At 46.4% G+C, this 26,211-nt stretch overlaps 1 protein-coding gene across 2 annotated transcripts in view; it reads right to left on the reverse strand.

Moving 5' to 3' along the window:
- The window catches only part of SUSD2 (sushi domain containing 2), a 900,046-nt gene that overhangs the window by 504,214 nt on the left and 369,621 nt on the right, over window positions 1-26,211 (reverse strand). For both annotated transcript variants that reach the window (XM_078667086.1, XM_078667085.1), the window contains exon 17: window positions 4,843-5,017. In XM_078667086.1, coding sequence (XP_078523212.1) covers window positions 4,843-5,017 — 175 coding nt within the window. The remainder of the gene's footprint in view (window positions 1-4,842; window positions 5,018-26,211) is intronic.

Genomic DNA, 26,211 nt, shown 5'->3' on the forward strand with positions numbered 1-26,211 from the left:
AAGAAGAACTGCCGCACCCTCGAGAAAGCCTGGCGTGACGACCAGACCACAGACAACACGACTGCCCTGAAGCACGCCCCCCACAAACACCACCAGCTGATCCGCACCACCAAGAAGACAGCATTCAAAGAACGGCTGGACAACAACGCCCACAACAGCAAGGACCTCTTCAGCATCGTCAAAGAGCTCTCCAAACCCAGCGCCGGAAACAACGACATCACGCCCTCACAAGACCTCTGCGACTCACTCGCCTCGTTCTTCCACCGCAAGATCGCCGAAATACACAACAGCTTCGACGCACCAACCACGCACCCAACCATCGAAGCATCGCCCCCCACCACCATCCTCTGCGCCTGGACCCCGGTCACCACCGAAGACACCACCCGCACGATGAACACCATCCACTCCGGATCCCCAACCAACCCCTGCCCCCACCACGTCTTCAACAAGGCCGACTCCATTATCGCACCCCATCTCCGGGACATCATCAATGCCTCCTTCAACACCGCCACCTACCCAGAAAGCTGGAAGCACGCCAAACTCAGCGCCCTCCTGAAGAAACCAACAGCGGACCCCACCGACCTCAAGAACTTCCGCCCCATCTCGCTCCTCCCTTTTCCTGCCAAAGTCACAGAGAAGACCGTCAACAGACAGCTTGCCGCCTTCCTCGAGACGAACGGATCCCTCGACCACTCGCAGTCCGGCTTCCGAGCCAACCACAGCACCGAGACCGCCCTCATTGCAGCCACCGACGACATCAGATCCCTGCTCGACAACGGGGAAACAGAGGCCCTCATCCTCCTGGACCTCTCCGCAGCGTTCGACACTGTCTGCCACCGCACCCTAGTGCAACGCCTCAGCAACGTCAGAATCCAAGAGAAGGCACTGGAGTGGATCATCTTGTTCCTCGCCAGAAGAACCCAGAGAGTCCGCCTCCCCCCGTTCAGATCCGAGGCCACGGAAGTCATCTGCGGCGTACCACAGGGATCATCACTCAGCCCCATCCTCTTCAACGTCTACATGAGCCCCCTCGCAGCCATCGCACGCCAACACAACCTCAACATCATCTCCTACGCCGACGACACCCAGCTGATCCTCTCCCTCACCAACGACCCAGCCACCGCCAGAACCAGCCTACATGAAGGAATGAAACACGTCGCAGAGTGGATGAAGAACAGCCGCCTGAAACTGAACTCAGACAAGATGGAAGTCCTCATTCTGGTGTCATCACCCTCCGCCTGGGACGACTCCTGGTGGCCCCCTACCCTGGGCACCACTCCCAAGCCAACGGACCACACACGCAACCTGGTCTTCATCCTGGAATCCTCCCTCTCGATGACCAGACAAGTCAACGCCGTCTCATCATCGTGCTTCAACACCCTGCGCATGCTCCGAAAAAATTTCCGATGGATCCCTACCGAAACCAGGAAGACGGTCACCCAGGCACTCGTCACCAGCCGACTGGACTATGGGAACACCCTCTGCGCCGGAACCACAGCCAAACTTCAGAAAAGACTCCAACGCATCCAGAACGCCTCCGCACGACTCATCCTGGACATCCACCGACACAGCCACATCTCCGGCCATCTGAGAGACCTACACTGGCTCCCCGTCAGCAAGAGGATCACGTTCAGACTCCTCACCTACGCACACAAGGCTCTCCAAGACCAAGGCCCCAAGTACCTCAACAACCGCCTGACCTTCTACACGCCCACCCGCCAGCTACGGTCGTCCAACCTTGCCCTCGCTGCCGTTCCACGCATCCGCAGAGCCACCGCCGGAGGAAGATCCTTCTCACACCTGGCAGCCAAGACATGGAACTCCCTCCCCATCCACCTTCGGCTAACCCAGGACCACCTATCCTTCAGGAAGCTACTCAAGACCTGGCTTTTCGAGCAGTAGCGGAACCCTCTCCCCCAGCGCCTTGAGACCCTTCTGGGTGAGTAGCGCGCTATACAAATGTCATGATTGATTGATTGATTGATTGTGTGCATGCACCCCAGTACATGCACGGCATAGACTGCACTAGTCCATGCTGTGCAGTGCTTTGACATCCCCATTACGGTGCTTATTTCAAAGGCCCAGCCTGTGGGAATGCCAATGACCGCCTACCAATGACAAAGAAAGTCATAATCTGTAACGCACAAGGGTTTGGCAGTGCTGAAGTTGGATGCCAGCGTAGCTGTCCCACTCCTGCACCGCCAAAAGCGTAATTAGGCCATAAGTGTTTTCAGAATGAGCATGACGTACCTACAAGTTTACCCGACAACTCCTGCATATGCCTGTTAAGCCCTTACTACCCAGGAACATGCCTGCTGGTGCTTTCTGCTTCGCATCTGATGCTTAAACACCCGATAATTTGAAGGGCTTTACCCAAAATATGGTACCCTCTGCCAGCGGAAGAAGGTGTGTCTCCAATAAGCTACGCAAACATCACTTTCATTTTTACCTTCAAATATGTACACATTTCATTCCTTTTTTTAATCGTTTCATTAAAATTAGCAAAATGCAACTGTGTTAGTTTATGTTATTGTCCAGGATTTATCTGCCATCACCCCGAACTGCTGATGGCAAATACTGCGTTGGATTATTTGCAGCTCAATTAGAGGTGGTATTGGAGCATCTATAAAAAAAAATTGAGTTCAGTGTGTTACTGATATTAGTATCAATCAGGATTTGTGTTCTACCCAAAAACTCCAGTCACAGTCACTTTCCGGTACTAATTTGACCCAAAGTGTTCGGAGGCAAGCAGCCACTCGAATCATGCGAGATGCCAGCAAATGTCTGCTTGACATCTGCACGAAGGCACCTGTTGCAGAGTCTTTTCCATGCTGGCAGTATCTCTGCTTCCTTGAGGGTATCACTTTTGGCCTATATATCGACAGCGAGGAGTGGACTTAGATGGGACAGATGAGGTAAAGCTTGGCGCCATGTTACGAAGAGGGTCACCATTGCTTACTACTGCCTTTAGCAGAACAAAAATAAGAAATAATACGTTCCTGGCAACAACACCACAGTCAGCAATGTGCTTGACTCTGCTCCAACCATTCCGGCCTCTCGCAAATTAAAGTGATACCTTGCCCAAATGTTGCATTATTTATAGTCCAGTATGTGCTATGCCTAACTTTTCTATGAAAAAAATGTTATGTTTTGCAAGTAACATTTTAAAAAAAAAATCATTACTGAGATTAGTGGTTCTTGCTTTTATGCAACACCACATATTTGAACAGGACAATGCATTCTCTATTTTCATCTGTGCCCTTGTGTGCAGGTCTGAGTTCAAACAGTTTCAATGCCAGTACGGTCAATCGGGTGGAGAACATAAAAGATAACGAGTAGCAAAACAAAGGGACCTGAAAAGCAAATCAAAACAACCAGCATACCACATAAAAATGTACGTCTAGCTTGTAAGATTCCTCATCCATAACACCACTAAATGCTGTGTCCCATAACACAATAACTGCACTTCGCTGCACATGACAGGGAAACACTTCCCACATAGGCTCAGGGCAAACACAATACTCTTTCTAACACCACCCGTTTGCTGTAGCATGCTACCTATGGGGACAAGCACTTCAGCACACCAAATATGGGTAATACAAATACTACAAAATGATACAATGCTATACAATCAAAGAGAAACTTCAGGGAGAATACACACATTTTATAAACAAATTATTAGATAGAAGCTTAAAGTATCAAGGAATCTGTGCTCCAGCTTTAACTCTTCCTCTATCAGTAGCATATACTGTAGTTACTGTCCCAAGACTTCTGTCCTCCACAGACAACTGGGTATTAACTTTCATGAGGTTCCACATATTCTCAAAGCATAGTATATTTTTTACAGTTCACACCAGTTAAATGTCATACCTCCTCCTCAGTGTGAATCAATTCTTCTGACCATATACTGGGGAGACGATCTAGCCTTACTGCAAGAGCTGTCAACCTCGAAGCTGGGGAACCGGGTTCAGGTCTCGCAACGACGCTCAACATCCTGTGATACTTGGCAAATCACTTAATCTCCCCGTGCATAACAAAGATTAATGGTACTGAGCCTTGCTATCTTAAATTTCGCAGACAGGTAAAAACTTGGTTATTTAACTTATAACAGCCTTCCTTTCTGACCTCTCCCCTCTCATTTTGGTTTTTAGCGCCGGGAAACCTACGGGTAGCTGAGCGCTTTACAAATTTAAATATAATAATAAATATAATAATAATAATGTGTCCTTCTGTAACAAAACTGGTGCTCATGTAAAGCGCTCTGATACCTGATATCCTCGGGTCTAGTTTTCACTATATAAAACTCTCCCAAAAAATATATGTGATTTTGTGTTGTTTTTCAGATATTTCCCTTAATTTTCTCTCTTCATGAAATGATATTATCTTCATGCCCCATCATCACGGTGCCCTGGGCCTTACATGATAACAGCCATATTAAACGCCTAGGTGGAGCGGTGTGGCTCACTGGTTAGAGGCGGCAGACCCGGAAGCAGAGAACAGCCTGGGACCAGGGTTCAATTCCTGACGCGGCAGGGTCGTGGACCAGGGTCAGCGGACTCAATAATTCTCGCCTCGGTGCCTACTCTAACCAGGGATCACACTCGGCAACTCTGGGCATTAGCTTGCCTCATCTCTACAATGGCCCCCCACATTCGCCAGGGATGCCTGGTTTCACCTTGGAGATACCCAGTAGGGACCATCCCACAGGGATAGCCAGGACGGGTTCCACAGCGGTCTACAGCGCCGCGACGCCTCAGGGCAGCAGTGCGCTTTACAAGACACATACATTTATACATTTATGTATCATCACATTACACTATCGCCTGTGCTTCAGTCACTCACCACTGTCCATCTGAGCAGCTGGCCGGACTGATTCTTACACTTCCAACTTCAATCCTGCTGTATTGGGCTAGAGCAGGTTCTGGAACAAATGTGAAAGATCCAGTGTTGGGGAGATTTTTCTTCAGGGAATAAAGGTACTTCCACTCTGCAGACCACGATGAAGAGTAAGGAGTCCCTGTTGATAAAGATAAGAAACTTTCAGACACAGAGATACTTTAAGGTACGTGGACAGTACATATATACGGGGATTCAATGTATACATCTGTTTGTGTATTTGCCTATATGTCCTCAAAAGTTGGGGGGCATATTACTTTGCCTGTTTCTCTATGCAAAATTGAATAAAGAAAGGTAGATATAAACACAGTGTGGTATTCTTGTGTCCTTCTATTAAGTATCCCCTTCATTATGTATTAGCTTGTCCTTCTATTACCTCTGTGTTGTTGTTACTATGGAGCTGTGTTCCTAGGTAGAATCTAGGAATGTTACTGTTTGAATACATGAGCAGTTTACATTTGCCTGTTGATGGATGAGGTCTAGATGTATTGAACTTAAATAAAGTCCTTCTTTACAAGCCTGCATCTTCCTGTTTCATCTTTCTGCAGCGGTCATCACCTCATTTTGGCGACGAGGGGAAACTAACCCTGCTGTCCAGACCTCAACTCAACTAAATTTTCAAGAAACCTACCTTAAGCTTGCTGCTTCTTTGAGTTTCTTCTTCAACATCGTTGATGTTCCTGTGCATGGTGTTGGCTGCGCGGTGCGGTATCCGGGACCCTACTGAGCCTTCCTTCATCTTGTCACAGTGTGAGAGGGCACATCTGTCTTCTGCGCTGTGCGATGTCCAGGCCTGGTTTCGGACCTTCTTTCCTCCACTGCTGCATTGCCTAGCAGTGAGACGGTCTGACCCAGCCTATCTTCACTGTGCGGTATCCGGAGCCCTGCTGAGCCTTCTTTCGTCGTGTCACTGTACGAGTGAGTACTTCTGTCTTCTGCGCTGTGTAGTTTCTGGGCCTGGTGAAGTTCTTCGGACCTTCTTTTCCCCACTGCCACGCTGCCTAGCAACGACACGGCCTGACTCTGCCTGACTTCAGCGCAAGCATCCTACGCCTCATCACATCGCTCCTGCCAGGGTTGTCTGTACGTGTACTTCGCGTCATAAAGCAACGCTACTGCCGCCATTTTGGATGAGGATACGACGCTTTATGAATGTTTAATGCGAAGCCTTACACCTCTTCCAGTTTCTTTTGTGAGTTACTGTTGTTGGTTTCACATTTCGCTGGATCTAAAGCAACAACTATAGAGTTCATCTTGCTCCCCCTCCATTGTGTATCAGGTGGTAAGTGTATTTTATTTCTTTGCTGTTCAACCACCTCAACGCTGACCTGCACAGCATATTCGGACTATTACTACTCCGAAGCAGGTTCTCTACATTTCTAGCGCTGATTAGCACAGCTTATTCTCTTCACGCTGATCACACTGATTACTTTTTTTTTACGTTTACGCTGATCAGCACAGCTTGTAACATTTACACTATTTGGAACAAGTTATACTAATATACAATTGTATGATTCAAGTAGCATACTTTCTATGTGATTTAACGCTGATCAGCACAGCTTTTCTACTTTTTGCTGATCTCATTGCTTAACTTTACTTGTGTAATTGTTGAGTGCGCCCAGATATTACATTTACGCTGACATATAATTCAAGTGGCATATTTTCCACGTTATATAACGCTGATCAGCACAGTGCATTTATTTCAGTGCATTTATTTCTTGCTGATCGCATCGATTAATTTTACTTGTGCATTTACATGTTATTTTTCAACTGTTAGCTCTTGTCTTGGCACAACTTGTTCTCATAAGTGATCATAACCTAATATATTGTTTGGTGCAATTACATATATTATCCATTTCTTTTCTGTTAAAATGCAAAACGTTACTCCTCCTCCGTTTTTTCTTTCCACCTCTGGTGATCCTCCCAAATCCTGGCTAAGGTGGAAGAAGGTATTCTCTAACTATGCAAGGGTTTGTGGTACATCTCTAAGTGCAGAGAGAAAGTCCTCACTTTTTCCACATTGCCTGGGCTCAGAAGGTCAGGAGGTTTTCGAGCACCTGCCAGATCTTCCTGATGGTGAATCTAACTCTCTCAATGAATACGAAATTTGCATAAATTTGCATAAAAAAATTGACCTGCACTATCTTCCTAAAGTGAGCATGATTTTAGAACACTATCACTTTGGGAGCAGAATGCAAAGAAGCGAAGAATCTGTTGAGTAATATGTCACAGCTCTACGTCAACTGGCCTCAACATGCTCTTTTGCTGGCAGTCTAGATGAAAGGCTAAGGGACCAGCTCATGCTAGGCTGTTCTATGGATAAGGCAAAAGACAGTATTTGGCAAAAGGATAATCCTACGCTTCAAGAGGTGATTACCACAATGAAAATGCATGAACACTCCAAAGCCTGCGTTGATGCCATTCTCAAAGATACAGAGAGTCTTAAAAGTGTTGATGTTAAAGAAGTTAAGACCTCTTCAGGTGACAAATCACACAAAGCAAATTAGCAAAGCTCTTCCTTATTGTCTAAATCTACAAGGTCATATACAAACACTAAATCTTTTACAGTGAAATCTTTCCGTTGTGGGAACTCTGGTCATGTAGTTAATTTTAAGGATTGTCCTGGTTGGAAAACTGTATGTTCTATCTGTAAGAGGAAGGCACATTTTTCGAAATGCGGTAGACCAAGGAAAAATCAAAAGCATGTGAGGGAGGTAGATGAAAGGCTAAGGGACCAGCTCATGCTAGGCTGTTCTATGGATAAGGCAAAAGACAGTATTTGGCAAAAGGATAATCCTACGCTTCAAGAGGTGATTACCACAATGAAAATGCATGAACACTCCAAAGCCTGCGTTGATGCCATTCTCAAAGATACAGAGAGTCTTAAAAGTGTTGATGTTAAAGAAGTTAAGACCTCTTCAGGTGACAAATCACACAAAGCAAATTAGCAAAGCTCTTCCTTATTGTCTAAATCTACAAGGTCATATACAAACACTAAATCTTTTACAGTGAAATCTTTCCGTTGTGGGAACTCTGGTCATGTAGTTAATTTTAAGGATTGTCCTGGTTGGAAAACTGTATGTTCTATCTGTAAGAGGAAGGCACATTTTTCGAAATGCGGTAGACCAAGGAAAAATCAAAAGCATGTGAGGGAGGTAGATGAAAGGCTAAGGGACCAGCTCATGCTAGGCTGTTCTATGGATAAGGCAAAAGACAGTATTTGGCAAAAGGATAATCCTACGCTTCAAGAGGTGATTACCACAATGAAAATGCATGAACACTCCAAAGCCTGCGTTGATGCCATTCTCAAAGATACAGAGAGTCTTAAAAGTGTTGATGTTAAAGAAGTTAAGACCTCTTCAGGTGACAAATCACACAAAGCAAATTAGCAAAGCTCTTCCTTATTGTCTAAATCTACAAGGTCATATACAAACACTAAATCTTTTACAGTGAAATCTTTCCGTTGTGGGAACTCTGGTCATGTAGTTAATTTTAAGGATTGTCCTGGTTGGAAAACTGTATGTTCTATCTGTAAGAGGAAGGCACATTTTTCGAAATGCGGTAGACCAAGGAAAAATCAAAAGCATGTGAGGGAGGTAGATATTTATGACTAAGATGAAGATGATCCGTCAGTTTGTCAGATCAAAGATTAGAAAGTCCCATCGAACATGTTCTGGTGAATGATGAGTCGCTAGAAATGTTGTTTGACTCTGGAGCCAAAATTACTCTTGTTCCTAAGATATTTTATAAAAAAAAGTTGTCTGGGAAAGTAAAGCTGTTTAAACCGGACATTGTTCCGAGAGGCTATGGCGGAGAAGTGATCAGTTTGTTGGGGTATTTTATGGGTGCCACAGACTTTAAAGGAAGAATTACTGCAGGAAAGTTATATGTATCTATGAAGGGTGATTCCCTAATCAGTTAGTCTCATCAACGTGATCTTGGTGTGTATCTTGACCCAAATAAATCTCCTTCCATTTGCTTAAGAGAACCCTCTTCCATGGCTTCTGTCACTGATCACAATAAGTGGATTACAAAATTTCCGGAAGTGTTTGATAATACTCTGGGTTGTCTTAAAAATGATTCTCACATGATTAAGTTGAAGCAAGATTCTGTGCCTAGGGTGGCGAAAGTTAGGAATGTACCCATGTTAGGCAAAGACAAAATGAGGTCTGAGTTAGATAAACTACTAAAGAATGGTGTTATACGAGAGGTCGAAGCCACTGAATGGGTTTCACCAGTGGTTATGACCCGAAAAGCCAACGGAGAGACAAGATTATGCATCGACCTCAGTGAACTCAACAAAGCAGTTGTTGTTGACCGCTATCCGCTACCCAGCATAACTGAAATGTTGTCCTCTTTGGATGGTGCCTCTCATTTTTCCACATTGGACCTCTCATCGGCCTACCACCAGGTCAAACTTCATCTCACGTGCCAAGATCTGACTACTTTCATTACCCGTTCGGCACTTATAAATTTCTCATAATGCCGTTGGCTTTTTTCGGGGGCATCAGTGTTCCAAAGGGGGATGGAAAACATTTTGTCTGGTATCAAAGGTGTTAAGGTCTACCAAGATGACGTCCTAGTTCATGGGGTGGATTCACAAGAGCATGATTCTAGACTAAAAGAGGTGTTGTCCAAATTACAAAGTGCGGGTCTCACACTCAGGTTAGATAAATGTAGAATTGATGTCAAAGAAATTGAATATCTGGGACATTTAGTATCTGGCTCGGTATTAAAGCAAACCTTCTCTTGTTGAAGCTATCTCCAGTCTTAACTATCCTGTGAATAAGGATGAGCTCGTTAAATTTCTGGGGATGGCAGAGCTTTATAATAAATTTGTCCCTAACTTCGCCCAAAAAACTGAAAAAATTAGAATATTACTTAGAAAAGGAAGTGAATTCGTTTGGGATAAGTCTTGTTGTGATGAGTATGATCTTATCAAGAGGTGCTTGAACAAAGCTCCTAGTCTATCTAGATTTGATCCTACAAAAGAGCTGTTCATTATGACGGACTCTAGTTCCAAGGGGCTTGGTGCTGTTCTCTTGCAACCTGGTGAACACACGGACAACACCATTTTATTTATTCCTAGGCCACTCAGAGGTGCAGAATGCAACTACTCTGTTGTGGAAAAAGAAGCATTGGCTGTCTACTGGGCAGTTCGGGAGCTAAAAAATTTCTTTGGGGCACACATTTTTCAGTAGTCTCAGATCACAAACCTCTAAAAGAGGTCTTTGAAAAAAAAGGTATTAATTGTGTTTCTCATAGAATTAGGAAATGGGTTGTCACTCTGCAAGATTTTGAATTTCATGTCTCTTACTTACCTGGTGCTAGTAACATTTTGGCGGATTGTCTGTCTAGACTGAGTGGTTCAGCTATTCCTGATACTTCTGATGATGATGGTTTGGTGGGTGAAGATTTTGGGGAAGATTTAAAAGTGTGTGTAGTGACTGAAGGTGTCGTGACAGAAAATGAATGGAAAACTGGTCTAATGAATGACCCAATTTTACAGCGGGTCATTGGGTATGTAAGGGATGGTTGGTGTGAAAAGCGCAATTGCGGAGGAGGAGCTTCGCGCGTAACCGGGATGGTCGCGTGAGCACAGGGCTCCCGGACCTTCGTCACCTCCGGCATTTATCCTGACTATAATCCTGGTTATGACGACGGATCATTAAAGATGCAACCCAACGGATATGATAGTTGCTTTCAAAAATTGATTTGGTCCAAGGGAACCGATTTTACGACGCTCTGAACTTTCCTGGCCTGCTCCACGGATCTGCCCCAGGCTCGAGTTGATGATCTGCCTGGACGGTAATTGAACAACAGCGGCTTCCCTGATCCTACTTTCGACCCTGGACTTGGCTTTCGGTTTCACTTTTGGCCCGGACCCTTCTACGCAGCGGATTTGCCCCGCCACCCATGGACTGCTTCACTTCGCGGTCCCACTCCAGGGCTGGGCCTGTATATCACCGCTCGGTGTGTGAGGTGGAACACACTGTCCTTTGGCTGAGCATCTGTGGGTGATTTTGACGTAGCCATTTTCACTAGATCTCGGGATCCCCTCGGGGGCGCTGCTTCCAAAATGGCCGGCAAGCCCGAGGTTGAAAGGCGAAAGACCAAGACTGTTCACCGTGGGGGCTCCATACAATCTAATGTCATGGACCGATACACCCATCCTAAGGGTTCCTCCGGTGGAACGGGCAAGCCTCCGGCGGACAAGGGAGATGACCTTACGGCAGACGAAGACCCGACTCTGCACGATATCATGGGCGCCATTGCGAGTATGCAGACCTCAATCGGGGTGCAGTATGAAACCCTGACGCAAAAACTGGATACAGTGGCTATCGATGTCAACTTGATCAGGGCGGATTTAGCTAAAACGAACGAAAAAGTTAAATCCCTGGACTTGAAGACTTCTAGCCTCACGGCGGATGTCTCCGATCTACAAACGGAGGTCCGCGATCTACGGTCCTCTAATGACTCCTTCTCTCGCCGTTTAGAAGATTTTGAAAGTCGTTCTAGGCGGAACAACGTCCATATTGTGGGTGTCCCTGAGAATTCCGACAACCTAAATGTTGATCTCATCGTGGAGGACCTCATCGTCAATCATCTCGCACCCAAAGGCCTGAGTAAATTCTTTGCGGTGGAGCGGGCTCACAGAGTGCCGGGTAGTAAACCTAAGCTGGGTGCTACCCCGCGGCCCATCATCGCCAGGATATTTCACTTCCGTGATCGGGATGCTATCCTGCAGGCATCGCGCTTGGGTGGCCCCACGAAATTTGAGAATACGACGGTGAGTTTCTACTCAGACTTCACTCAGTCGGTGCAGAAGCAAAGGATGGGGTTTCAGGGAGTGAAGAGACGATTGAGAGACAGGGACATGAAATATGCAATGCTGTTTCCAGCTCGGCTACGTGTGGAACATGGAGATCGGACATTCTTTTTTGATCACCCTGAGGCTGCAAGTGTCTGGCTCGACACACTACCCAGGCAGCAGGAACACCCTGAACATTCTGGTGGAGCTGGGGGTGGACTGATGGAACAGGAATAGTAATGTAACTTGGTGTGCTGGACTACATATAGATTTTTCGGTATGGTTTGCAGATCCTTTAACTTGCTTTAATTGAGGTGGTTCTCCAGGGGTGGCGGAAGGAGTGAGTCTCTTTTCATAGATTAGTTATTTGCTAGGGCGACAGGCACACTGCAAGTTGGGGGGGCCTTTGAGTCTAACGCAGGGGTGCAGGGTGGGGGGTCTTGTTTTGAGGGTTGGGGAGAGGAGGGGGGGCAGTTGTTTTTGTTTGGTTCACTTCAAGGCACTATATTGATGGACTTTTGGACTTGGCTGTCGCGACTAATGTGGGGTGGATGCTGCGACTACGTTCGGGATGGGGGTAGGGGGCTCAAATTGTTGTGTTGGAATGTTAACGGGTTGGGGGACAGGATAAAATGTGGTGTGGTGTTACAACTTTTGAGACGTCTCTCCCCAGATGTTGTGCTGTTGCAAGAAAACACATTTGATAGGCAATACATGCCAGGCCATGAATCGGAGGGGCTACCGTCTCCTGGCACACTCCGGCTTCACCACTGGCTCTAGGGGGGTATCTTGGTCAGAGTCTCCCTCCCCCTTGAGATCGATACTGTCATTCTTGACGACAGGGGGCGGTATGCCGCCATTACTGGACGATGGGAGGGGAAGGTCATCACTTTACTCTCCGTTTATGTTCCGCCTGGCCTTCAGACCACGACCTTTGCTGACTTGGGGAGGGTGGTACTGGGGCTCCCAGAAGGCATCCTTGTGGTGGGTGGCGATTTTAACTCTGTGGTCTCCGGAAATGTCGATCGCTACCCACCTAGGGATCTAGGGAGGTCCCAGTCCTGGCTGGGTGGCTTCCTTGACACTCTGGGATTGATAGATTGCTGGAGGCTGCTACACCCTGGACAACTACAATACACTTTTCATTCTGGTGCACACGGTAGTCTCTCGAGACTTGATTATATTCTGATGCCCGCAACACAGGCCCCACTTGTTAAGGAGATCAGACATTTGGCTAGGGGTATTTCAGATCACTCCCCCTTATGGCTCGTAATGGAAACGGACCGGGAACTGAGGGCCGGGTAGCCCCGATCAACCCTTGCTATCTCCGTGACCCTAAGATCCGCATGGAATTGATTAAATCACTCGACCATTACTTTGTGGAGAATGTGGGGTCTGTGTCATCTTCTGTCTCGCTATGGGAAGCCTTTAAGACGGTTATCCGCGGCCACGCCTTATCGTTAATTAATAACGCTAAGAAACGTAAGTGCGAGGCAGTGGTCCGACTTGAAACTGAGATATCAGACCTAGAAAGGGAGCTGGAATTTGATGTTACCCAGGACAGGTTGCACCTTCTCAGCCTCAAACAAACTGACTATAGAGCGTTGGTCACTGATGCCGCCAAGGTGATGAATAGAAAGCAGCAGGGTCGTTTGTATGACGTGGGTGATAAAGCCGGAAAGTTGATAGCCTGGTTGGACAAGAAGGAGAGGGCCAGTCGTGTGGTTCCTTCGATTGAGAGAGCGGATGGAGTGAGAGTGACTGACCCGGTTGAGATTGTGGAGTGTTTTTCTGAGTATTTCCAAACCGTGTACTCTCCGGTATCGGACAGACCGGAACAGGATTCGCATCTGCTTCTGAGGGACATTGCTTTGTCCTGCTTGTCGGATCTGGATAGGGATCTGATGGACGCGACACTCTCTGTTGAGGAGGTCGCGACCGCGGTCCGCTCTGTGAGGTCGGGAAAGGCCACGGGTCCGAATGGACTTCCCATCGAACTTTATAAGCTACGCCCAGATAAAATAGCACCACATCTTCGCTCGATGTTTTTAGAATCGCTAGAGGCGGGTACCCTCCCATTCGATCAAAGACTTGCATCTATCATCGTGATTCACAAGGAAGGGAAGCCGCGGGCTCGCTGCGCGTCGTACAGGCCCATCTCGCTCTTAAATGCCGAGCCTAAGATCCTCGCTAAAGTGCTTGCGAATCATTTAATCACTGTTGTCTGCGACCTGATCCATCCGGATCAGTCTGGATTTATTCCGCACCGAAACACGGCACTGAACCTTCGGCGTCTACATGGCGCCCTTGCGAGGTCGTCCTCGTTGCGTGAATTGGCCATTTTGGCTTCTTTAGACACCACTATGGCGTTTGATGCGCTGGAGTGGCCATACCTCTGGGCTGCCCTCGCCAAGTTTGGTTTTGGCCCTGTTTTCATCAGTTGGGTGAAACTACTATATCAAGACCCCTTGGCTCAGGTGGTTGTTAATGGTCATGTTTCTGGCTCATTTTCTCTCGGAAAGGGTACTCGCCAGGGGTGCCCGTTGTCTCCGCTTCTTTTTGCCCTCGCTTTGGAACCCTTGGCGGCTTGGCTGAGGTGGGAGCCGTCAATGAAGGGTATAGGCTGGACCCCTGATTTTGAGGACCGGGTATCGCTCTACGCTGACGACATCCTGCTATACCTCACGTCACCTCGGAAGTCGCTAGTAGTGCTATTCGATGTATTGACTTCCTTTGGTAAAAATTCTGGCCTTGTGATTAATTGGTCTAAGTCCTGCATGTACGTTCTCTTGGGAGACTCTCCTCTCTTGCCTCGTGGGTGCCCAATACAGGTGGTACACGCGGGTTTCAAATATTTGGGGGTATTTATCACCTTAGATCCTGTGGTTCGTTATGAACGTAACCTGCTGCCCCCGCTTCAGCGCTTGCGTTCCGATGTCGAGGCATGGCGTAGACTTCCATTGTCCCCGCTCGGACGAGCGGCTCTCTTCAAGATTATGTCACTGCCCCAATTTTTATATGCCCTACAGAATACTTGCGATACCATCCCGGCCAGCTACTTTCGGGAGATTGAAAGCTTGCAGAAACAACTGATATGGGGTGGGCGGTCCCGCATAGCCCTTGCCAAGTTAACACTTCCTTGGTATGATGGTGGAATCGCTCTCCCGGATATTCAGCGCTACTACTCGGCCTCCCAGCTGGGGGAGATTAACCACGGCACGTACGATCCCGCGTCGAACCCTGCGTTCGCAACGGACAGATGGTTGCTGCCTGGTGGTAATTACAACAGGGCGCTTTATACGAAATCCGCAGGGAGGATGCTCACAGGCCCTACTAAGATAGCGGTGCAAGTATGGCATCGTGCGCATGATGCCATGGGATGGAAGAATAGACTTACACGCGCTACTCCTCTCTGTGCTTCCGAGAGGCTGGGCTCCCTATGGAAGACGAAAGGCTTCGATAGGTGGGACGTGATTGGTATATGTAGGGTGAACGATATATGGACTAAGGGTACGGTCAAAACCTTCGAGGAGTTGAGACTGGAATATGACCTAAGTGACAAGGAATTTTTTAGATATGCCCAGGTCCGACACGCGCAGATGGCGGCTTTCCCTCTGGGCATTACTGTTCCGGAGGCGTCGCCGCTTGAAGATCGGGTGCTGGACGGGCATGTTACCGACAGTACGATTTCGCTTATTTACAAAAAGTTGATAAACGTTAGGACCGATCTCCTACGGCGACTTAGGGAAGGTCTGGAGTTAGATGACGAAGACTGGCAGTCGGCCATATCTTCGCCGAAAGAGGTTGCAATTCCGGCCCGCCTCCGGTTTGTACAGCTTAAGATTCTCCACAGGATCTATGTTACCGGTCCACGCTTGGTCAGTATGGGTTATGCTTCGGATGGGCTAGGCAGGCGTGGTTGTGGCCTCCCGGGCCCCTTTCTTCATATACTCTGGGAATGCCCGGTGGTGGTTCGTTTCTGGAATCCAGTGCATGCAGTCATGGAAGAGGTCACGGGTGTTGCGTTGCTGCCTGAAGCTAGACGATGCTTGTTGAATGTTTGGGAACCGAATGATTATGATTTGGCACAGACTCAGTGGGTGACCCATGGCAACATGATCGCTAAGAGGGATATTGCCCAGTTGTGGGGCTCTCAGAGGTCACCCACAGTTAATGTTAATGTTAATGTTAACTTTATTTTGTATAGCGCAACGGCTACTCCGACGGAGTGTCTCGGCGCTTTGTTGTGGCAGCTCAAAAACATAACACACACAAATACTCAGAGAACATTGAACAGCACAACTAAAGAGTAAAAAGCCACGTTTTTAGGCCTCTCCTAAAAGACAACAGATCAGAAGTACAACGTAAGGCCGGTGGCAGAGCGTTCCAAAGCTGGGGCGCCCTCAAACCAAAGGACCGTCCCCCAATCCGGGCCTTCCTGACTCGAGGTACCACAGCAAGAGACAGAGAATTAGAGCGCAATGCTCTGACAGGACGATAGAAAGCAATCCTACGTTGGAGATATTAAGCTCCAAGACCAAAGAGCGCTTTATGAGCCAGGGTCAGTGCAGTTCTGGCATGGAAGGAGAATATGGACTGGTGCATGTTCAGAGAGAAGACGGTGTATGTGGCACGTGGCAGGCCTCGCAAGTGGTGTAAGATTTGGGGTCCATGGAACTCCTACCGGGGAGAAATATGTGCGCCTCCCTTCACACACTTGGTGGCAGATCCTCCCTCCCCTTGACCCGACATTCCTGCTATTATGTTGCTCGACCTGTCTCCGGATTTGCTGCATCCCTCAGTCCTCCCATCCTGTAATGTCAATGATTGTATTATGCTCTTATCCTTTCCTCCCCGTAGGATGCTTCGCCATTCGATTGATTGTACTGCCTTGATTATTTATTCTTGTTTATGTTGTTAAAAGTTTTAATAAAAAGAAATACAAAAAAAAAAAGAAAAGCGCAATTGCGATCCAAAAATTAAAGGGTTTTGGTGTGTAAAGGAGGAGTTATCGTCTTTGAATGATTTGCTTTTCAGAGGTGGTAGGCTTTTTATTCCCTCAGATCTGCATGACAAAATTGTTGAGTGTGCCCATTCTAGTCACATGTGCATTGCTAAAACAAAAGAAAGACTCAGAGAAACATTTTGGTGGCCGGCTTTGGATGTTCAGATTGAACGATTGGTACGCTCATGTTCACAATGTGCCAACAGTGATAAGGTTCTTAAGTGTAGGACACAACCCATGGTCATAAGAAAGCAAGCTCGGGGTCCTTGGGTTGATATTGCTGTGGACATCCTTGGTCCAGTGAAGGTCATAACTCAGGATAGATATGTTTTGGTGTGCGCGTTTTCTAGGTGGCCTGCCATTAAATTAGTAAATTCTGTAGACTCGTCCTCTGTGATTGGTTTCTTAGATGATCTTTTTTCTAGTGAGGGGTTGCCAGCTACTGTCTTAACAGACAATGGGGTACAGTTTACCTCCTGTGCGGTAGAGGAATTTGTGAGTGAATGGGGGGTTACGCACAAGCGCGCTGCTTTATATCATCCGGAATGCAATGGTGTCGTGGAAAGGTTTGTGAAAGTTCTCAAGGAGACTATGCAATTGGATGTTACCTCTAGTTGTGACTGGGAGGAAGCTGTCAAGAAAAAGGTTTGCGAATACAGGTTTCCCCTTTTACTTAGTTTAAAGGAAGGGTGGCTAGCACTCAGGTCAATCCCCTCTGGGTTATCTCTAGAAGAATGGAGGTTGGTGGTGTGGTTGAACGCACTGTGGGACGGAAAGATATCGAGATACAAATAATGGAAAAGAGAACGCATGACTTTGATGTCAAGTCGGAGACTGGGTTAGGGTGAGACTCCCTGAAAAGAAAGAAGGATTGGTAAGTCAAAGTTTGGGCAACATATAAAAGTCATCAAACTTCTTGGTAATGCTGTAAGAACTCAAGATCACAGGGTATGGAATCTCAACAGAATTGTTAAGTGTCCTTCGAAATGTGTTGAGGAGAATTTTTCCAGTGGCTCATCTACCCCTCCGGTAGCTTGTCCATGTCCTGTGCAAGGGAGATCTAGTAGGGAGAAGAAAATACCTCTTTGTTTAAGAGATTGCAGAGTGTGAATTCTGGGGGGTTTCTGTATAAATTTTGACTACATTTAGGTGGTTAAGTTACATTTATTTATTATGTTTTGGTATGTATTTACATTTTCTTCTTGTTATTGTGTTTTTGTCAGTGAAAAGGGGAAGGTGATGTGGTATTCTTGTGTCCCTCTATTAAGTATCCCCTTCATTATGTATTAGCTTGTCCTTCTATTACCTCTGTGTTGTTACTATGGAGCTGTGTTCCTAGGTAGAATCTAGGAATGTTACAGTTTGAATACATGAGCAGTTTACATTTGCCTGTTGATGGATGAGGTCTAGATGTTTTGAACTTAAATAAAGTCCTTCTTTACAAGCCTGCATCTTCCTGTTTCATCTTTCTGCGGTGGTCATCACCTCACACAGGTTTGTGGATATCATAAGCCTCACTTGCAGTGGCAATTTGTGCTCTTTAATTACATTTCAGTTGGTACGGGATCCAATTTCCTTGCTTGCATTGAGGACCATGTAGCCCTTAGTATGACACTGTATTAACATTACATTATGCCCCCTGGAAAAAAAATTGAAAATTGAAAAATTGATATGCTAAACTTTTGCGTTTATACAGGACTGTAAATATTTTGTATTTGCATTATGTGAAATGATCAAACAAGACCACAGTTGGTGTGTTGCAAAATGTGAAGGGTATATGAGGATAAAGAAATGGCCTTGAGGGCTTTACTGCATCTAGGATAGTGACCAGGTGCTGTAGTTAAAACTAGCATAACATTCCATAATCTGGTGATCCTTAGACCTTTTGCACTCAGGAGGAGTCTGACTGTGATGGACTGGAGCAGATAGCTGGGGTTTTATGATAACGAATATTGAGATTGCAAAGGATACGTGGATCTCTTCTGTGGCCATTGGTCCCACTAATGTGCAAGCCACAATGACAGGGGTCAAGGCTTCCTTCACAAATAGTTACTGACTTGGGGTGGTGTTACCCATAAGTGAAAAGGCTTTGTATTGGATGAGCTGGCAAACCCTGCATTGTGGACTGTGAAGACGGAAGATGTACTCTCCTATAGCTGGGTAGGTGGAAAAAATCATGGTGAAAGCTGCCTCCTTTTTTTAAGAACAAGGAACTCTTGATAGTTAAATGCATAAAATACTATCCAAGTCTGCACATATAAATGGGAGGAAAAAGCACCCTAACTCCGGTAATAGTCCTTCTGGCCATCAACTGCAGAAGGGAAAAATGGTTCCTCAGTGTATCATCAATAGAGTCTGGTTTGTTTTATATATCTCAAACACATTAATGACACCGTGTCCTTAGGAATGCAACCACACCATCTGGAAACTAAAGCCTGATTTAGAGTTTGGCAGTCCAGTTACTCTGTCATAAATGTGAGAGATATCCCCCCGACCTTTTTGCAAATGCATTATATGCCTGTCACTTGTAGTAAGGCAAAAGGGATATCCGTCACATTTAATACGGAGCAAACCATCCTCCAAACTCTTGGTTTCTCATTATGATTTTGGGGTTAAATTCCGATTTCTGTGCAAACCCCTGTTTGCACAGGGACCCCAAAATATAAGTTGTGTGATAATTATCACACCCTCTTTGTTTTTCCCTGAAACATTCCGACAGGTCAAACCCGTCGATAATTTATCAGGGAAAAAATGCTAAGTCTTGACTAGTGCAGGAGGATTTTGGTGCGGTAAGCACCATCATCTGCATGTTATTCCTCAAAACTTGTAATCAGGTGATATTTATCGTGTCTGATAAAACCTGACTCTGCGGAGTCGGATTTTATCAGGTACCATAAATATCACACCATTTATATACAGCTCGTAATGAGGGCCTAAATCAGACCATTAGACACCATGCAGTGAGGTGAAGGTATATCATAAATGCAATACAGATCCTAAAGTGTATGTTGACATATGAGGTTTCTCTCACCCAGTGCATATTAGAGGTTAAATGCATGTTTAGTTTTCAGAAACCTTACTCAAAACTACCTAAGTGGTAAGAATAGCATTCTGTTAAGCCCTTAGTGACATGCACTCCCAATGGGTGATGGCATGAGGCAATCCTTGATACCTAAAACTACCCACAGGTTTCTGAGCCCTTTTCTCGTAGACCAGACTTCCTACATCATGTCCTCCCCCCAAATCGACTCCTGCATTTAGCCATTGGCTCTGGTGCCACCTTAGCCCGCCTGGGGCATCTGAGTGCAGAAATGTCCCAGGTGACTGAGAAAGAATGGCTCCGAGAAGCCTGATCCTTCCTTGTACATTCAATGCATCCGGATACTATACCTTGCATATGAAGGGCCATCCCAGTTTCTCTCTTTCAAGGAAAAACTCACAGAAATGGTCAATATCTTCCACAACCTCCAAATCTATTGTAATTAATTCAATATGTTTAGACCACAAAGACTGATGCACATTCTCTCACCCACCTATTTAATCCCATTAACTCTTCATGCACACTGACATACATAGCAACCCAGACAGCCTCTAGATTCCTCTCACTTCTGCTACAGGACATCTGTTCAGCTATTCATCTACTCTAGGCAGTTTGCTGCATCCGTGCCCTTATGAGGCCAAACTGGAATTCACAGCCAAGGTAATTCCCAACCTACTGTAGACTTTTCTCAATGTCTTGTCAAGTCACACATGTGCCCTGCTTTAAGAGATTCATCATTCGTTCCATACTGAGAAGCCATGGACGTGAACGTGATCATGGTTATACATAAGAACTTGAAGTGGATTTTTCTGTCAATAAAATTCCATGGAGCGGGCACAGGCTGTGGGAGATGTGATCATGTTTAGTTGAGTTAGTGAGTAGACAAGCTGCTGTTTTTTGTAATCCTCGAAGGTAAACTACTGGGAAATCCAGGATGCTCAAGCAGAGTATGTTGCAAGCTTGAACTAAATTATGGAATTCTGGGAGTATCGTGTAGGAAAGGAGGCAGTGTCACTTCTGTGAAACAACAGATATATTTTTGCCATAGGGAGGCTAGAGAGAATGATGATTGTGCAGTTTTGTGGGGGTTTCATTGCTTCCATTCCTCAATACCTCCACCTGCACTTTTCATTAAAGGAGTCCAAGAACTAAAACTCACTTCGGTTTATGGACCATCTGCCTGCTATACTTAATGAATAGGGCATCTTCTCTGGCAGCACAAGTCATCATTGTTTTGGGGAGTTGTGCGAATAGTGCTGTTAATTCATTTCACCACACGCTCTCACACACAGGTCATCTAAACTAGGTGAGTTTTTATTCTACCTGCTCTTCTCCTTTAGAGACTCTAACTACAATAATTCCATGAAAGGAGTGGCGCAGGAAAACCTCTCAGCATAGCAAGATCGCTCAATGCAGAATGAAAGAGGGACACAGTTTGGTAAGCACCAATCCCTGGCTGAGGGTGTCTTTTAAGGTAAGCGCCTTTTATAGAGGTCCTAGAATAGAATGCATGGCTTTTGTGAGAACTACGCGGTGTATGTGCAGTGTGCAAGGGTGGGTGTCTGTGTGAATATAGGGTCTTCTAGTTGCCTTTTAACCTGAGATCCTTATCTCCACCATGAGTTCACAACTATACAATTACCAGTATGATCTCTCTCTCTGAGAATTAGCGCACTCCTCAGAGGCTTTGAGTGAGCCTCTAACCTGGCTAACAGGGTGTCTCTCTAGGCGGATGACCTATTTGCCTCTCTACGCCTTCAATAAGGTTCCAAGCCTAGAGCCCTTTAAGACGTTATACACATGCTCAGGTTTAAATAAAAAGATTTCAAAGCCAATGGTCTTTGTAAACAGGACTAAGAAAGCAAACGTCCAATGGGTTGCTGGCATGACGACTGCCTGGGAGGGGTTCCAATACTTCACACATCCATAGATAAGGAACATGCATGGGGACATAACCTCCCATCGCAAATGAACAGGGTGCAAAGCAAGCTTGCCTTCGGGTTCCCCTTCCTGCTATCATTGCAGGGACAGCAGCCATTGTCAAGATGGTCTAAGTGCCATTTTTATTGTATCAATTCCACGCAGTGGTTGCTGGCATCTATGGGGGGTGGTGGTGCGGGCAAATGGGTGGTGCATAAAAAAATAAAATAAAATCCACTTACCTGCGACACGTTCTCCTCCTCACTGAACATCTTCCTCCTGTAGTTCGGTGTTCAGCGCAGGCCCCAGCGAAGTGCCTTAACCAATCCTGGTGCTGCTCTCATGCTGCATGAGAGGACCACAAGGATTGGAGAGAACGGCCGCTCTCTGTGCTCCTGATGGCACTGGAGGCATGCACTTGCTCTAACCCAGCTGTCTTAACACAACTGGGTTAGAGGCTTCACAGTGCGCATGTCTTGGCTGGCCAAAGGGACATGCGCACTTTGAAATGAAGTGCCAAGCAGCCCACCCTCCTCCCTGATGCTGCTCTCAGTAAGCCCCGCCCTATCCTGACTCTCTGTTGGGGATGGGTTGATGAAAAAAATTGGAAATAAATTTACTTTATTACTAATTTTTTTTTGGCTTGCGGGCATTTTCGTTAGCGGGGCGATGCTCCTCCGCTCTCATGAAGGAGCCGCCCTTGATTATTTCAAGGAAGGATATCCCTCACTAATATTTCACCTGCCTTACCACAATAATTCACACCCTGCTCTGGGCAGGGGCTATGATGTAATTTGCTGTGGCGGCTCAGTATTATAAATCCAAAGATAACAGCATTATCGAAGCATCAGATGTAGCTGCCTACTACCGGTCTTCATACCTAATACAAGTGCATTCATGTCCCAATGACCCCCGCACAGACCCACATTTGTGACAGAGAAGTAGGCAATTAGTAGTACACACCGATTGCACTTCCTGTAGTGTGGGAAAATTCACCCGGCCCTTCCATCTGAACACAAACTGCAATAAAAGTTTGTCTGGTATAACTGGCTCAGTTAAGAAATCCTTCTAGTCAATAATAATCCAAGAAAATGCATTAGAGGGCTTTCGCAGATGGACTAAAATGTGCATTTTGAAATTAGTGGACGTTATAGTGGGCATCAATATGTGTTAATCTCCAGGGCAACCCTGATATGCGCAAACATACATTTTTCACATACTGATAACTTAGACATGCATTACACCCTCAAATCAAAGACCTGCCCAAACTTCCTGATATTAATCCTCCTGAAGCAAACTATTGATGGGAGACATGGATTGCAGAAAGATTTCTGCTGTGTACGGATCAATGATAATACACAGTCTAGACACCGTCGACTCTCTCCAGCAGAATTGGGAGTACCATGCTGGGACCCTCACAGATGAGGGATGGTGAATAGCCAGGGTGGCCCCAAGAGAGGTTGCCATTGCAAATCAATTCCACACATCCTAACTCAAATATTTACAAACCTGTTTATCTAGTGCCTGAGATGTGGAAAGCAATCAAGAGCCTTTATCCACACTGTCCGGCAGTGCCCCTTGATGAGACCCTTTTGGACTGCAGTGCAATACACCCTCCAGGAAGTGACCAGGTGATAACTGCAATAAGACCCCAAACTCACTCTCATAAAAATACCCTTCGACTTGAACATTAACGGATAAAACTGGCACGCATACGCCTGGTATTAACCCCTTGGCCGTGGCGGTAATTCCGCCGTGGCGCTGGGGGGGAGGGGAGCCCGCGCGGCGCCGACATGCTGGTGACGGAACCACTCCGCCACCAGCCACGGGTGGGCTGTGCTAATGACGGAGTGGTTCCGTCACGGCCCGCCTGCCTAATAGAACGCGCCGCGCAGGCACGAAATCAACGCCGCACAGGCGCGGCGGTCGGTCCGTGACGGAACCACTCCGTCATTAGCACAGCCCACCCGTGGCTGGTGACGTAGTGGTTCCGTCACCAGCATAGAAGGGGTTAATGGTTGCATAAGGCGATAATTACAAAACATAGGAGGAAATGCATCCACCTAATTTGGAGAGATAACCATGAATCGTAGGCTATTACATATCATTGAGGATCGCCATAAGCACACCGGTAGTTGGTCCCCAATATCACATCAGTATCTGGGGTGACAGAATGGAACACCATGGACTAGTGAGGGAACAAGGAGCCGATGAAAGTCCTCATTGGACCCTGCATGAGTATCTCTCCATGGAAGGACAAACCAAGTGGAGCTCTGGCAGGTGTGGGGTCACATACCATAGACTGTTCAGTGCATATACGCTTATTGTAATGCTGCGATTTGTTGCTGTTGCGGTGATGTGAAAGGCGCACTTTTCTTTTAATAAAATGGCAATAAAATGTTATATAAATAAAATATCTCTCCCAGCATGTCCACTGTCCAGACAGTCCCACGGCAAACGTCTGTGAGATATGTGTGTCCTTTCGTGCAAACGAATTGGGAGATTGCAGCTCCAAGGTTCTGTCCATCAACTGCCTGTAAATTGGCCACTGAATATTGCTAGCACAGCACATGCACCGCAGCACATATGCAAATTCACCGTCGCCGCAATACATTTCTGCATGAACAAAGTCTCATAAGAGAGAAAAACTCTGCAGTCAATTAAAACGCAAAGAAACAGGAACCAGGCACTTATTTCCCATTTTTAGAAGTTTCTCGAAAGCAAGAGAAGGAAACACACAAAACGGAGAGGAGCAGGAAGAGAAAGACAGAAAACCCGTCATAAAGGAGAAACCAGGAACCTGTTAGAGTGAGATAAAGGGGCTGGTAGAGTCTGATTGTGCTTTAAGACGCCTAGGGTGGCTTCACGGCTATGCGGACTTGGTATTTGGCGCTTTGACAAATAATAGCCTGGCCTCGGGCTCCTGAGCAGATCTTTGAGCACCCGCACTTATTCTGTTACAAATTAAGCACTAGAAATTACATGAGCAAGGAAGAATACTTTGGCTCAATACTCTGGGAGCCCTTAAATGAGTGCTGTCTGGCATCATCTGCATCATTGGGTGGCGATGGGGTGGGGGGGGGGGGGTTAGGGGGTCGAGTGCAGTTGCGTGCCAACTGCTTCCGAATAAAATTTCAGATCCTTGGTGGTGCCTGAGGCTTGGTGTGGAGTGAAGGACCATTGCAGGGGTGCAGTTCCCTAGGTGATGGCACTGGACTTCCTGTTCCAAGGAATCTGAGTCCTGTTTAGCAATGGTACATTTTTGGCATTTATGGCTGAAGTGTCCTATCTCCTGAGGTCACATTCCAGGATAATGGATGCTTTTGTAGTAGTTCCTTGGGTACAGTATACCGGGTACTGCAGAAAGATTTCTGAGGCCTCAGATGTTGCTCTGTAACAGGTGCACACACACACACACATGGCCGTGGTTGTAGTTGGTACGGATCCTGGGGTCAAGAGACTAGGCTAAGGGGATGCAACTAGATTATGTGGGCTTGATGTAGAGTTGGATGGTAGCAGGTCCGATGTGCAATCTCTTAAGATGTTGTTGACAGTGCTTGGGGTGCGGAGATCCAGGGTTTAGGTACCTCTGTTCTGTCAGGACCAGGATGCAGGTTCTTGGCGATTGGTCGTGAAAGGGCGAGATTTTGATCGATACCTTATATCTATTGATCCAAACCTCGATCTGGTCGACTGAACCTTTATTGCCTGTCTTGGAAGGAAACAGTACACCTATCTGCAAATTAGTTCACCCAAGAAAGGACTCTACTCTCAAAGATCACGGACAACTTCTAGGTTTCAAAAGTTTATTGTAAAGATATAATGAGCTGCAAATACAAGCATCTCAGAATGAGATTCACGAGATACACAGGTCCAATTACATACATGTGCTCTCGAAAAGCCCTCAGACGAGCAACAGAAATCACTAACACAAGTTCTAAAAATAGCAAAGCTATCAGCATAGACGCATATCTCTCCTTCATTTAGGTTGGAGGAAAACAAACACAGGTTAGGCGTCCCTACCCTGTTCTAGATGGTATCCCTACTTAACCAAATCCCAACCTAACAAAGGTGTCAGCAATGAATGACCCCCAAGGGAAGTCACCCACTCTAAGTCTCTTGGTGAAAACCTAAAGTTCTCCAGTCATGACCCCTCACTGCCTACCCATCCGCTCTCTAAAGGGTCCTCAGGTCTCTGCTCTAACTCCACCCAGGGGTGCTGTCCCTAATACAAAACAGTCAACAACATTTGAGACGCCCCTTGCGAAACGCCTCTCACGTGGTGCAACTTCAGGCTTTTTCCATGATGCTTCGTATTGGGCCTCAGACGTTAGAGTTGACCTTGCTTCTCAGTCTCTTCTCCGGCCCGCTGATACCCCTTAAACATTCCAGAACCCTCCTCCATGTCTGGGCCGTCTACTGAACAGACCTCTATTCATTCACTTATAATTGGATCCCCCCTTTCCTGTTGCAGACAGATATCTGCCGCCAAGAACCCAACTCTCATAGACTTCTAAAAAGGCTTGCAACATTTCTCAG

This window comes from Lissotriton helveticus, chromosome 11, assembly GCF_964261635.1.
Source record: "Lissotriton helveticus chromosome 11, aLisHel1.1, whole genome shotgun sequence".
In the NCBI taxonomy this organism is placed as follows: Eukaryota; Metazoa; Chordata; class Amphibia; order Caudata; family Salamandridae; genus Lissotriton; species Lissotriton helveticus.